This window comes from Macaca nemestrina, chromosome 7 (genome assembly GCF_043159975.1).
Source record: "Macaca nemestrina isolate mMacNem1 chromosome 7, mMacNem.hap1, whole genome shotgun sequence".
NCBI classification, from domain to species: Eukaryota; Metazoa; Chordata; class Mammalia; order Primates; family Cercopithecidae; genus Macaca; species Macaca nemestrina.
In genome coordinates this window covers 36,287,275-36,302,860 of record NC_092131.1, presented here as the reverse complement: position 1 = coordinate 36,302,860, position 15,586 = coordinate 36,287,275, and the positions used below count along the sequence as shown (strand labels likewise).

General features: G+C 40.4%; 1 protein-coding gene across 15 annotated transcripts in view; it reads left to right on the top strand.

Annotated features, from left to right (window-relative positions):
* The window catches only part of LOC105494308 (signal induced proliferation associated 1 like 1), a 410,938-nt gene that overhangs the window by 336,273 nt on the left and 59,079 nt on the right, over positions 1 to 15,586 (top strand). For all 15 annotated transcript variants that reach the window (XM_071099945.1, XM_071099943.1, XM_071099944.1 and 12 more), the window contains 2 exons: positions 10,236 to 10,809; positions 11,431 to 11,705. In XM_071099945.1, the coding sequence (XP_070956046.1) occupies positions 10,236 to 10,809; positions 11,431 to 11,705 (849 nt within the window). The remainder of the gene's footprint in view (positions 1 to 10,235; positions 10,810 to 11,430; positions 11,706 to 15,586) is intronic.

The window sequence follows — 15,586 nt, the reverse complement described above, 5'->3', positions numbered from 1 at the left end:
GTTATCACACAGAGGCCCCATTCAGCTCTGCATTCTGAGGTGGCAATGGAAAGTCTATTACTATTTCTTTTTGTCTTAAAACTGTGCATGCGGATGGCTGAATTCACATGATGATGTAATTCGGTGGCATTGACATTACCCAAGCATGTTGGTTAGACACCTGCCGTTTCCATTTGCACCTCCTCCTTAGGTGATGTCCTTCATCCATACCATCTGGTCACCAACCAACTAATTACTCATATTGCTAATTATATATTTCTTTTGGCATGGCAAGAGCAGAGAAGAAGGATTGTAATAAATAGGGAAGAGAAGTTAATTTTTTGAAAAGCATTGTTATTAAAGAAGCCTAAATCCTTGCCTCTGACTTACTTGATTCACATTAGCACTCTGACTACAAGCTTAGAAGCGCTTCTATACTTTATTCAGCATTATTGAAATTGTTTCAGTGTCACTTGTTGACGCAGTCACATGAGTATCAGAATTCAGGCCTCTATCTGTGGAGACCTTTCTTTGTAAGAATACTGGAGAGTTAGGAGTTGAAGGGGATAGGGACCTGTGATGCTAGCTTGATATGGGTGTAGTGCCAGAATGTGTAAGGGTAATGTTCTGGCATTTGTAAGATGTTTTTAATGTGCATCAGTTCCTTTCAAAATATGGACATTTAGCATATCTTTCCATCCCTAAAATGTTGTCTGCACAGAAAGTGACCAGTGCAGATTGACAGTTGGTGAGATCCACAATTGTCTATCTTTAGGGGTAAGGCAAATTAATTCTAGGAGTAGAGTAAGTGTAGCTTAGAGAAAAAAAACAAGTAGAGGTTGTGTTGGTCTCCTGCTGGCTGTCACCATCCTTGCACGTATCCTAATAACTGCATTGGTTGAGCTCTTCTTACAAGCCCCACACTATTCTAGACATCTTACGTGCATGTCCCATTTAATCTTTAAAACCCATCAGGTAGGTACTGCTTTTATCTCCATTTTCAGATGATGAAATTTAAGCCAGGTCACTTGCCTTGGGTTAGCTGGCTAGTGTTGAGCAGAATTAGACAGGAATGCAGTCAGTTTGATTCTAGAGCCCAGTCTCTTAACCATGCTGCTATGCCACCTCTCTCACATGCTGGGAAAGCTGGGTTTTCCACTCCGAGCTCCCAACACAGAGGCTGTTCCAGAACTTCTCAGGTGCTGAGCCTAGGAGAACACCCAAGACCAGGGAAGTCTGTAGTTTCCTAGGATTGGGGCAGAAACCCCAACCATGAAGACCTAGATCTGAAACCTCTTATCAAGGAAATAGTGTCTGAAAGCTGCTCTGGTTAGTTGTAGAATGAAAGCACAGAACAATTGACTATAATTGGGATGGATAACTATTTGCATTTAGAAAATACTCAATTAAAACATGCTGTACACTCTATTCATGCAAAGGATTTCATACCACTTGACAGGTAGAAAGTTAAGCCCATTTTGAATGGGCACTCCAAAGTTTGGGGAGTGGAAAGCTATGCAGTTTCTTTTAAAGAGAGTTTCTTCTTTTCAAGCCTTTGTCTAAATCAGTACCGTCCAATGGGACTATAATGCAAGGTACATATTAATTTTACATTTTCTAATAGCCAGATTTTTAAAAAAGTGCCAAGATATAGATGAAATTAATGTTGACGCTGTTTTTGACCCATTTATACATTTTATTTACTCAATATATCTAAATATTATTTCAACATGAATTAACATGTGATTTCAGCATTTAACAATTATTGTGACATCTCACATGTTTTTTGGACTAAGTCGTTGTAACCTGAAGTACATTTTAGACTTACCGCATATCTCAATTAGGATGCTAAATTTTCATTGGTGATACTTGATGTATATTTAGATTTCATAAAATTTACAATTGAAAAGGTAGATTTAATATACCCAGATTCTTCCAAATGTACTTTTTAAAATCTTTAAAATAACAGAATTAAGTATCAGTTTTTAAATCATATATTAATTAAAATGTAATGTAATTTGATATTCCTTGGTCCCACTAGCCACATTTCAAGTGCTCAATAGCCACAGCTGGCCAGTGGCCACCATAATGAACCGCACGAGTCTAAACAGACTGCTGAGGGAGGTGTGTTCGCCTTCTTCAGTGCTCTGTTTTTTTATTTTTATCATCCCTCCCCTGAAAATTATGATTTTTGCTTTCTCTCTCTTATTTTTAATCTGTTGCCTGGAGAGCCCATCTTTTGAACCCCATCGTGTAACGCTAGGAGTTTTTGCAGGGAGTGGGGTACTGAACATCCCTGCTTAAGACATGTGGGCAGGTCTGGAATTTCCTAGTTACCAGGCTTGTTTGAAGGCCCAGCACACAGCTTTGAAGAGAATTTTGGCCTGTTTATCAATCCAAGAAAACATATCAGTTTGTAACATCACTGAAAGAAATCACAAGAGATTATAGAGTAGTGACCTTTGCGTGTTGTAAACTTTAAAGATCAATAATTTTTTGCCATCCTTGTCAAAAGACCGGCAGGCACACTTCCTCAGGTATGTGATGGGTGATGTCAGGAAGTGTTTGAAGGCACAGAATAAACAGGGCACCTTTCTTCTAGCCTTTAATGTTGGGGGAGGGGATAAGGACAAGCTTATTTTCTCATGAAAATAAATGTTATTATGAGGTACAATGGGAAATATCAATTTTCAGTTAAAACATGAGTCTTCAAAGAATTTTTACACCCGTGAGTTTTTCTCAAACTCCAGCCACTCCCCAAACTGCTGGGGATATGAATTTATAGGCCTGTTTTATTAGGGTGGTTTGGTGGAAAAACTTATACATGGGTTGATTTATACTTTAAATCTAATTTAATTTTATCCCTAAGTGGCCAGGCGCGGTGGCTCACGCCTGTAATCCCAGCACTTTGGGAGGCTGAGGCAGGCGGATCATGAGGTCAGGAGATCGAGACCATCCTAGCTAACACAGTGAAACCCCATCTCTACTAAAAATGCAAAAAATTAGCCGGGCGTGGCGGCGGGCACCTGTAGTCCCAGCTACTTGGGAGGCTGAGGCAGGAGAATGGTGTGAACCCAGGAGGCGGAGCTTGCAGTGAGCCGAGATCACGCCACTGCACTCCAGCCTGGGTGACAGAGCGAGACTCCGTCTCAAAAAAAAAAAAAAAAAAAATTTATCCTTAAGTGATATAGCTAGAGTAACTCAAATGCTTTTAAAACATTTTTTTATTTTTGTGGGTACATAGTAGGTGTATATATTTTTGGGTTACATGAGATATTTTTATATGGGCGTGGAATGCATAATAATCACACCAGGGTAAATGGGGTGTCCATCACCCCAAGCATTTATCCTTTGTGTTACAAGCAATCCAGTTATACTCTTTTAGTTATTTTTAAATGTGCGATTAAATTATTTTTAACTATAGTCACCCTGTTGTGCTAGCAAATACTAGGTCATGTTCATTCTTTCTAACTATTTTTTGTACCCCAAGTGCTTTTTAGCATTTAAAACCTCTTGGTCCCAACTTTCTCCACCATGAACACACATATTTATTTACTTACGCCTACCTGGTATCTGAACTGCGGAAAGGGGAAAGTTTCCTTGAAAGAGTGTTCTGCAGTAATAGTGCAGAGAGGTGTGGGGTCATTACAGGCTGAAGTTATATGGGTATTTATGAGAAGATGGGATTTGATGTGTGTGTTAAAGCATAACTGGATGGAATTCAGCGGGAAAAAGAGAAACCATTCTAGGAGTGGTCAGTGGAAAGGACAGAAGCCTAGTGATGGGAAGGAGGATGGAAAGTACAATAAAAAGGCTACTAATGCAGGAAGGATGACCAGGCAGTGGAGGCCCCCAGAATGCTAGGCCATCAATTCAACACTACGTAAGTAGAATTCTAGGAAAAATTAACCAGTGTTACCATGCCAGGTAATTTGTACACAGAAAAATAAATTTGGAGACTGTTATTATCCATTTATTTTTCATTAGTTCTTTATCCAGCCTTTAGCATATATGTGCTAGACACTACTCTAGACCCTGGGATATAACAGGAGAACAAAGAGAGAAAAATCCCTATAGTGGATCTAGAGATGAGATCTCAAAATAATGTGGTATTATACTTCCATGGGACTAGAAAACTTATATAGGAGTAACTGACTAATTCAGACTAATTCTAGAGGCCAGTTAATGTGAGTCATCATGTAGCCAAGAACTCAGAAATCAGTCACTAAGTCTGCTTACTAAAGCTTATCCCATAACTGATAAGAGAGCCCTCCAGTCTCTACTGTTTTATTTGTATTGTTGCAGTGACCTTAATTGTCTGATCCCAGTTGATAGAGAAGATTAGAAGCAACAAAATAAAAAAGATGAAGGAGCTGTTAATAGCAAGTATATACTGGAAACAAATATTTGTTTATTGATAGAGGAGATGCTGAAAAACTGTTCACATTAAAGATACGAATTCAATAAGCATAGCAATCTGGGGTCGTTTGATTTTGAGGCAAACAACCAAATATATTAGTTCCTACTTATCTGTCGGGGATATATTCCAAGAACCCCAGAGGATGCCCGAAACCACGGATAGTGCCTAACCCTATATTTACTATGTTTTTTCCTATATGATAATGTTTACTTTATAAATTAGGCACAGTAATATATTAATAGTAATTAATAAAATATAGCAGTTATAACAATATACTTTAATAATAGTTATATGAATGTGGTCTCTCTCTCAAAATACTTTGTTGTACTATACCATGGCTAACTGAAACCACAAAAAGTGAAACCATAGATAAGGGGGAACTATTGTGTGCTTCAGTTACTCCTGAGGGCTTCACTGTGGAAACACAGAATAAAATAATACCATTTTTCAACAACTAATGACTTAATGGATTTAAGCATCGATCATCAAAGGATGCAAATACCATAAAAAGAGACAAATATGTGCCTCATAATGGAAGAATACAACCTCACCTATGCATTATTTTTGCCACCCCCTAAAAAAAATTAAATCTGAATCTGATCAAGCTGCCAGACAAGCCAATTTATAGGAAATACAAAAGACCAAGGAACATGTTTGTAGTTGACAAAATTCAGACCCTGAATAACTCGGCAGACAAAAAGCCCAATTTCTTCAACAAGTAAGTTGCAAGAAATAGTGAGAAAGTGGAGGGGAATCTATAGAATAAAATATTTTTTAAAGCTAAATTAATTGCAATGTGTGGATCCTATTTGGATCCCAATTTAGACAAAAAGACTATAAAGAAAATCTTAGGACATCCTAAACAATTGTAAATTGGAACATTGACACTCTAGTTGATGAAATAAAATAGTTGTTATTCATTTTAAAACTAGAATAGTAATAAGTAGTCATAACAGTGACCCTGATTCTTCAAAGCAAATGTTAAATTGTGGTCAGAGGTATGTTTAGGAAGGTAGAAATATGTGTTACTCCTCTCAGAGAGGTTTCCATACCCGGTAATTGAAATGTAATAACTGTTGAAAGGAATGAGTGTGATATAGTACAAAAAGCACTTGGAATTAGACCAAATTGTTAAACAGTGCATTGGGAAGTTGCTTGACCTCCACTTAAAATCCTATAAGTAAAATGTCTAGCATAGGCAGAGAGGAAGTGTGATGCATGCCCATTAAATGTCTGTGTTCATCCTCTTTCCTCTCTTTAAAAAAAAACATGGATTTGCAAGCTTCAGCTGAGAAGAAGAAAAACCTAAGTAGGTCAAGTGATAGAAACTTCTTTAAGGAGGTCTATTTCAAGCCTCAATTAATCAGCATCCCTATTGTCCACTGCAGCTGACCTTTCTAAAACAATAATCTGATTATGTCATTCATTGTGCTTAAAAGCATTTAGAGAAAAGTTCAGACTTGCAGGCATAGCTTACTGCATGGGGGCGTCAGGTCTGGCCTCCTGTCTCTCAGTCTCATCTACCAGTCTGCACCCCATGCCTACCTCACTCCTTTGGAGCTACTGACCACTCCCCAGAACAGCGTGCTCTGCCCCTCTGCTCTGTACATGCTGCTCCTCTCACACACTCCCCTTTCCCTGCTTCATCTGATGAATTCCTGCTTTTCTTTTTTCTGAGAAGGCTCCCTGGACCTCCCAGGACTAAAATGCCTTTCCTAAGTGCTACCCATAGCACCCTGTACTAGACTCAAATCACTGGCTGTGGCTCCCACCAGACTTTGAGTTTCTGGAGGGCTGAGCCCAGGACATCCTCAGCCTTGATCCTCAGCTTAAGCAAAGTGACTAACGCATAGTAGGTACTCAGTGACTGGTGGATCAATACTGTTAGAAATCAAGAGAATGATTGGCACATATTTGATCTTTCCTGTCCTTTGCCCAGATCTGCTTTCTTGGAAGCTGCCCTGGCCAGTAATCTGATCCAGGCTCCAAGAAGAGGAAACTTCCCTCTCTCATTTGATGTTTTCTGTGTCACTTTCCTTTTAAATTTTGGGCTGGGGATTGTTGATTGTTGCTGTTTTTCCATTGTGCTTTCAGAGTTCAAATATCTTATATTTCTCAATTTTTATCCACTAAACTTCTGTTCAGACATCTTTGAAACAGGCCGGGTGTGGTGGCTCACGCCTGTAATCCTAGCACTTTGGGAGGCTGAGGCAGGGAGATCACGAGGTCAGGAGATTGAGACCATCCTGGCTAACACAGTGAAACCCTGTCTCTACTAAAAATACAAAAAATTAGCCAGGTGATGTGGCGGGTGCCTGTAGTCCCAGCTACTGGGGAAGCTGAGGCAGGAGAATTGGTTGAACCCGGGAGGCAGAGGTTCAGTGAGCCAAGATCGCGCCACTGCACTCCAGCCTGGATAACAGAATGAGACTCCATCTCAAAAAAAAAAAAAAGAAGTAGTAGTAGTAGTCTTCGGAACATTTTCATGTGTCAGCTTGAAGTTGGCTTTGGGTGTCAAGACTTGTTACTTCATCCAAGCTCTTTGATGCCAACCAGTGTTACATGGCCTATATCAACTAGAAATAGCCTCATCATCTCTTTGGCCATGTAACTCATGTGGATGGTCCCTTTTAGCAGGCACCTCAGGAGTAGAAGGTTTCAAAGCACTTCCTCAGAGGGAGTAAGTGTGGGCTTGTCGTGGAGCACTCTCTTGGCTGTCCAGAAGCTTACATTCCAATCCTGGCTCTCTCTAACAAATCTGGCAAATCCTTTTACTTCTCTGTATCTGTTTCCTGGAGAAGTGAAGAATTTGTACCAGCTGCTCAACCGGAGGTTCAGGAAGATGTCAAACCACAGAATACAAACAAGACACCTTCCTGGTTGCTCAATGTACCCAAAGATTTTGGAGTGAGAAGATATTTTTATATGAAAATGAACACAAATGTTTTTCAGTAGAATGTAAAATCAAGGTGAATTTTCAAATGAAACCCAAGATTTTATTGAAAGAATTTGAGGAACATTGAGTTCTCTAAGTTCCCTTCCTGTGATAACTTTCCATCACTGTTTTAGCCTCTAGCTCTGTCTGTCTGTCATCTAGATAACCCTTTTGAGTAGAACATTCCAGTCCTCAACAATGCTGGGTAAATAAAGCATGGCTATGATTTTAAAGCATGTATTATTTCCAAGAAGATGCAGAATTGCCAGCTAGGCTAACATAAGTACAGCCAAGCAAAGGCCCTTTGGAATCTACCTTTAAAAATACCAAGAACCATTTATAATTAATATATCTTAAGTAACTACATACAGCAAACTGAGATTCTAGAAAGGTTTTTTTCTTACAGAGGTAAAATATTCTGTTTAGCTTAAACCAGGCCTTATTATCAAGAGTTCAGAATTTGTGGCATCTAAATTAATGAGCTTTTAACCGTGTAGAAATATTGCCAGTTTGATTTATCCAAAACAAAATCACTTACTTGAAAAGAGCACTCCAGAGTATCATCTTCCTCATCTTCTGTAAGGTTTCTATTTCTGACTATGCGAAACTGATTTCACTGCCTGTATCATTTACCTCCCTACCACAGTGAATCACTGAAAATTATATGTTAAGGATTCAGTTCTTTTCCTCACAGTTCATTATAGCTGTTTCTAATTATTGGTAGGTTTTCACTGTATGTTTGTCTAAAGTTCTATCAATTAATAAATGGATCTGCAGAAAGCCAGTTAGTTTAAGGGGCAAGTAGATGGAGGGGGCTTAAAATCACACCCCCTGCTAAGCATTTTGCTCTCCTTATTTAAAATAAAATCACAGGTATTTTCTGAGAAAGAATAGCAATTTGAGTGAAATTAGCAGATGAGAAATTGCCAATTTTAAAATGAAAGATATTAAATATTTCTAGATTCTTACAGGATTCCACTTAGAAAAATCTAGCAAACCTGAATTTCAGCATATTTTGCTTGACTTTAAGAGAAAATAACACGATCAAATTAAAATTATACAGCTGTCAGCGTTCAAGTCAGGCAGTTCACAATAGACAAGAAAAATTGCCTTCCTAATACATATTGGTATAATTAAGCCATATGGAAGTCTCTGAATTCTCTCCTCCAGTTAGAAAATGGAGTGTTGGTTGCCACTGTTCTTTGTCATGAAGTGAACTAGGTAATCTTTTAAAAATACACTTGTGAAACCAACAAATAGGCCATCCCATGGCATCTTCTGAGTGTTTAGCTTTTCCATTCCACCAGAAATATAATTTGCATCCTGAAGTTGCTGATTTTTATTTTTCTTATTTTCACAAGAAATAGCTATTTATTGAAAAACAAAGCTGAATATCTTAAAGCAAACCCTTCTTAAAGAAAAAGTGAAACAGAGCTCTTCAATTTTATTTGAAAGATGCATTCTCTGATTATGCCGTTTCTATTCTAAGAGTTCAGAAGAAACAGTTTTTTTTAATAGTTTCCCTAATACTAAGTATAATTGCATAATTTGCTCACTTTTAATTTGGAAAGAGGGATCTTTGTTGTTTTAGAATCATTTCCAGCCATGTCAAACTTTACTAAAATCTTGGGACATGATATAAAACACTCAACCTCTGTATTTCTTTTTTTTTTTTTTTTTTTTTTTTGAGACGGAGTCTCGCTCTGCCGCCCAGGCTGGAGTGCAGTGGCCGGATCTCAGCTCACTGCAAGCTCCGCCTCCAGGGTTCACGCCATTCTCCTGCCTCAGCCTCCCGAGTAGCTGGGACTACAGGCGCCCGCCACCTTGCCCGGCTAGTTTTTTGTATTTTTTAGTAGAGACGGGGTTTCGCCGTGTTCGCCAGGATGGTCTTGATCTCCTGACCTCGTGATCCGCCCGTCTCGGCCTCCCAAAGTGCTGGGATTACAGGCTTGAGCCACCGCGCCCGGCCAACCTCTGTATTTCTATATCAACAACTTCCTTTTTTGTTTTAGGATAAACTTACTTTTTTTCCTTTTGAGATTCAAAATAATAGGTTATTACAGATGTTCATATGATCCTTTTCTTAGGCCCAATTTTAGGAATATATATTCAAAAGAAATGACTGGAACAGGCTTTCTTATATCAATCTTGCTCAAAGGAACGGGAGAAGGAAAACATTTTTCTTGCAAATAGATTGTCAGAATAAAATGCCAAAAGGACCAAGCAATAGCTCAGTTTAAAAATATTATTTTAAAGCATTGTTGCTGTTACATAAAGATTATTCTCATACTATTACTCAGATTCCAATTTTCATTTTAAAATTATGCTTTTAATCTGGTTGCATGATGCCTCACTCTTAGGCCAACAAATACTAGTTAAGTTTTATTAAAATTTAATTCATTTCTTTTGTGGCATGCATCTTCTGATATTTTTAATATAAGCTATCTGCTTATAGGCATCATATCTAGAATGAAGAACACATTTGTGTTCTCACAGAATGGATCCTTGTTCTAAAAGATGATGTGGTTTCAGTAACCTCCCTTGAAAACAATTAGTAGGTATGTAAAATGTCTTATGCAGAATATTACAGTAAGCCTATTTTTTTTTCATGGAGTTGCGGTCAGTTTCCTGTCTGTCAAAAAAAAGTTAATAGTGTTAGCTTTTGGGATTTTGGGAGGTTTGTTTTTGACCTAGAAAAAAAATTTATGTTGTGTAAATCCTAAATGTGGTTGAATGAAAAACTATGCTCATATTAAGCAGAAATGTGTGTTGTTTCTCATGGAAAAATAAGCAGCTATTTTGCATCTGAGGTATGTCTTTGTCTTTGAGAAAGTATATTTTATTCTGATGTTGTGAGACTGAGAAATACTAACGTGGCTCTCTTTGATCTTTGTCTCTCAGTGTGGCTGTCACCAGGTCCAGAGATGTGCCTTCCTTTGGACCTCCCATTCCTAAAGGGGTCACTTTCCCTAAGTCAAATGTGTTCAGGGACTTCCTTTTGGCGAAAGTGATTAATGCAGAAAATGCTGCTCATAAATCGGAGAAGTTCCGGGCCATGGCAACTCGGACCCGCCAGGAATACCTGAAAGATCTGGCAGAAAAGAATGTCACCAACACCCCTATCGACCCTTCTGGCAAGTTTCCATTCATCTCTCTGGCTTCCAAGAAGAAGGAAAAGTCTAAGCCATATCCAGGAGCCGAGCTCAGCAGCATGGGGGCCATTGTGTGGGCAGTCCGGGCTGAAGACTACAACAAGGCCATGGAGCTAGACTGCCTTTTAGGGATCTCCAATGAGTTCATTGTGCTCATTGAACAGGAAACAAAGAGCGTGGTCTTCAATTGTTCCTGTAGAGATGTGATAGGGTGGACTTCAACTGACACCAGCCTCAAAATCTTCTATGAACGAGGAGAATGTGTTTCAGTGGGGAGTTTTATTAACAACGAGGAGATCAAAGAAATTGTCAAAAGGTTGCAGGTGAGTCTTTCCTTCTACTTCCTTATATGCAGTTTCTCTTTCATAAAGCTTTCAATACAGACTAGAGCCAAGTTACTGAACCTTGCACTATGTTATTAGCTTCTCTGAAAACTCCCTTGATGTGTGAAGCAAACAGAGTTTATCTCATACTTGTGTTTTACATGGATGTTTTGGAAAAGTAGAACAAGTTGGGGAAGACACATTTACTCTGTGTGTGTGTGTGTGTGTATTCAAACCCCATTTACATGTGACCTGTTCCCTGGTGCTACAGCCCAGTCATCTGGTGGTGGTGCTGAAAAGAATGTTTGAGTATCTGCTGCCTTGAATTTTACAAAGGCCAAGTGAGTAGCAGTATATGGTTTCTATTTACTGCCAGCTCTCTGTAGGTTTCTGGTAGAGGTTTCCTTGTAACTTCAGGGAAGCCGTTTAACTTTTTGGATGCAACAAGTATATTCCTTTTGGCCTAATGAATAGACTAGTGAAGAAGAAATAACCAGACTGCTCTTCAGCTGGCAATAAGATATTCAGAACTAACCCTGCTTGCAATGTTTTTCCAGTTCCATGTCTACCACTTAATACCCTATTGCTTTAAACCACAGTATCTTTTATTTCCCTGTCTAGTTTGTTTCCAAAGGCTGTGAATCGGTGGAGATGACTCTGCGAAGAAATGGGCTAGGACAGCTTGGCTTCCATGTCAACTATGAGGGCATCGTGGCAGATGTGGAGCCCTACGGTTATGCCTGGCAGGCAGGGCTGAGGCAGGGCAGTCGCCTGGTAGAGATCTGCAAGGTGGCGGTTGCCACTCTGAGCCATGAGCAGATGATCGACCTCCTGAGAACATCTGTCACGGTGAAGGTTGTCATCATTCCCCCGCATGATGACTGCACCCCGCGGAGGTAGGTCTGAGGAGGCAGCTGTGGGCCTGAGACTCGAGTGCAGCGTTTGCGTACCATGTAGAACATCTCTTAGCAGGTAGTGGAGTAGGGTGTTGCGAAGAACAATAGATTACATGTGATGCTGAATGTTTCATCCATGGAGTCTGACTCAGGACGAAACTCCCTTTCAGTGTGTGGCAACAGCAGCTGGAAAGAGTGACTAAATGGAATTTATAAATCCATCTCTGGATTTATAAGGTTGCCATTACAGATAGAGAAGTCAGGTAATATATATCTTAAGAATCTTCCACTAGGAGCTGAGAAACATTGAACACTTAGCATTAAAAGACACTCAGCATCTCAAATTGTCATAATGTTTTTCTTTTATGTTCCATGATGCTCTTTTTTTTTTTTTTTTTTTTTTTTGAGACGGAGTCTTGCTCTGTCGCCGAGACTGGAGTGCAGTGGCCGGATCTCGGCTCACTGCAAGCTCCGCCTCCCGGGTTTACGCCATTCTCCTGCCTCAGCCTCCCGAGTAGCTGGGACTACAGGCACCCGCCACCTCGCCCGGCTATTTTTTTGTATTTTTTACTAGAGACGGGGTTTCACCGGGTTAGCCAGGATGGTCTCGATCTCCTGACCTCATGATCCGCCTGTCTCGGCCTCCCAAAGTGCTGGGATTACAGGCTTGAGCCACCGCGCCCGGCCCCATGATGCTCTTATTCTCTTCTCTCTCTCAATTGCTGCCCCAAACTCAGCAATTGTTTGGACCTTTGCTGTCTCAGTCTGGCAGCCGCTTTTCCTATCTGTGTCTGCATGTGCTAGGGTTTGGCTTCAGGTGAGCTGCCCCTGCTCATGATGCTTTGGCATTTTGGTTCTTAGTCTTTTCAAAAGGGAAAACCTAGGAGCTCCCTGCCCCACCCAACCCCCCACAGCTCCTGCCAAGCCAGCAGCACTGTTGAAAATTTAATTTCTGTGTCTCTGGGGAGGTTTCCTGCGGGAAGAAATTTAATCAACTGTTTATTTTCTCCTTTGGACACGCACATGCTATTTTTGCTAGTTTTTAAAATCTTTTTATTTTATGCCATTATTTTCTAAGAATTTCTCTTAGGCTTTGGCAATTGATTCTTGGGCTTTCTAAAGCCAAGACAGTGTTCTGTGTCCTATTTTGCTACTAAGATGACCAGCCCTACACCTGAGCTCTCATGGATTTGTGAATATCCGATGGTAGAAAGTTAATGGTTATGATAGGCTATTTGTGTGTTTTAAAAAGTAAAGAGCAGCAAATATATATGTGTGTGTGTGTGCATGTGTGTGTTTTATGTACTATGCTCAGTATAGTATTTCCTAATACTGCTTACCTCCTAGATGGCCTAGGGATTATGTATATATGTCAAAATGTAGAAAAATTCATTTGTCTGATAGTTTGAAGAACTGCCTTTTGGATGACTGCATTTCCCTGGAAATCAAAATATGAACTTGTAATTTCACCTGTTTTGGAGAGGGGTAAATATTCAGAAACTGCCCTACCCACATACCCTGCCTTAGTTAACCAGGTCTAATGAACCTTATTAGCCTTTTCTGGTTTCCCCAAGCATGCCATCATTAAATGTTAAGTAATGTGCTGAACTGTGATTTAAAGAATGATGTGAGGTGGCTCAGAAAGGCAGTGGGGTTCTTGCTTACGACAGTCTCCAGCCTTGCTGCACTCCTTGTCTCTTTCTCTGCTGTCTGTCCTTCAAATTGTCTACTTTATTGCTTCTGAACAGACAGTTATAAACGGGAGAACATAACCAAGCTTTGTAAATTGTCAACCTTAATTACCGACAGTAAAGAGTTACAGATGTTAGTCTAAGAACTGTCTACTGAAATATGGAGCCCTTGACCTTATGACGCCATCTTGCCCGCTCAGAAGTCTTTCCCTTGTATCTAGGCTTCCAGGTTTATATGTGGGAAAGGAGAGGGAAGTAGGTTTGTGTGATTGTGGGTGGGATGAGACAACAGTACACATATCGAAATTGTAAATAGCTGTTACTAGAAAGATGGATAAGAGGCCTGGACCTGGATAGATGGAGCCATGATAGGAGGTGTACTAGACTAGATATATTGTGGTGTGTCAGTGAAAATAACTAATGTACTCAGTTTTTTACTTTAATATGCCAGGCCCTGGAAAAAGCACTTTTTAATGGATTAGCCCATTTAATTCTTATAACAACCCTCTCTTGTAATAGTGTTAGTAGCATCCCTGTTTTAAAAGTAACCGAGACTCAAAGGTTAGTAACTTGCTAAGCTCATCTGGCAAATTTAGGTCTAATGTCAGAGTCCAGGCTCTGAACTGCCACATTGTGTGCTTAGAGCGCAGATTCTTTCCTTATACACCAGAATCAGCAGTGATGTGCTGGTAAGTTGGCTTTCTGCTGGGGGGAAGGAAACTTTATTTGTAGTATTTGCTGATTTCTGTGGTACAGATACTCCCACTGTAGCTGGTTCCAAGCTACCGATGTGATGTCACTGCAGGCAGCATTGGGGTAGATGGGATGATTACCAGCTCCAGCACACCAGGGAGTGAATGAGCTGTCACACTGCTGTGATGCTCTCAGGCCTTCCCGGAGGAGCCAGTGGAGCTGCTGGTGACATGTCGTTTGGGTGCCAGGAGGGGAGGCTGGGGAAAGGATTAGTGCACTGCACAGCCCCACCAGCCGGGAGGGGGACATGGGGCCCCTTTCACTACAGTTCCCATCTCAAAAGCCATGCAGTTTCCATCTGAAAAGTCAGACCAGGGCAGGGCAGGTGGGAAATGCCTCGATGCCTTTGGAGGGCTGAAAGCCTGCTCCTTTCTCCTTCCTTTAGAAATAACTTCAAAGGGAACAGTTGAAGCATTAACACCTTGTTACAGTTTTCAACAAAATAGAATAATGCTCTTATGTCATTTTTTTCTTCTCCTCCGCACTTCACACTCCCACTGCTGTTTTTCTAGCGACTAATTACTCTGTTTTTTGAATAGTCATTCTCTTCTTTGTCAGCTGAAACTTTACCACCATTCACTGCAGCTGCAGTGAGAGGCAGGACAGGCCTCCTTGAGGCAAGCTGCTCCTCTGCCCCTCAGCCTGGTGGTTCTTAGGGTTGCCAGGACCCCGAGAGGGACACAGGTGAGGGGATGGGGGAGGTGGTGACTGTATGTAATACAAACACCCCCAAGATCTAATACAAACACAAATGGATTTGTGTGTTCACAGGGGAGAGTCATTCATTTTGAAAATGCAACTTTTAAAATATATGTAATAGTTCAATAACAAAAAAGTGTTACTTAAATAACATGTAAAAGCCTGTAATCCCAACAATTTGGGAGGCCAAGGCTGGTGAATCATTTGAGGTCAGGAGTTTGAGACCAGCCTGACCAACATGGTGAAACCCCTTCTCTACTAAAAATACAAAAAAAATTAGCTGGGTGTGATGGCGCATGCCTGTAATCTCAGCTACTTGGGGGGCTGAAGTAGGAGAATCACTTGACCCAGGAGGCAGAGGTTGCAGTGAACTGAGATCGCACCATTGCACTCCAGCCTGGGTTACAGAGGGAGACTCCATCTCAAAAAAATAAAAATAAATAAATAAATAAATAAATAAATAAATAACATGGAAAACAAGGGTCTCTTCTCTGTTCTTAGAAAATATGCCCTTTATGAATCGTTTTCAAACTACAACTTTTTTAAGAGAAGAAGGGACAGGGAGAGTATAGCAAACTTTCTGAGCCCCTACTAGGTGCCAGGCATTTTCTTTTTTAATTCTCATGCCAGTGAAATGGGAAAAGTTCCCTTGTCCCCCTCGCAGGGTGCGTGATGAGGGTGTAGTTCACTTCTTCAGTGCCCCACGGCTCGAACCTCTAGGGGAGCATACAGGTGGGC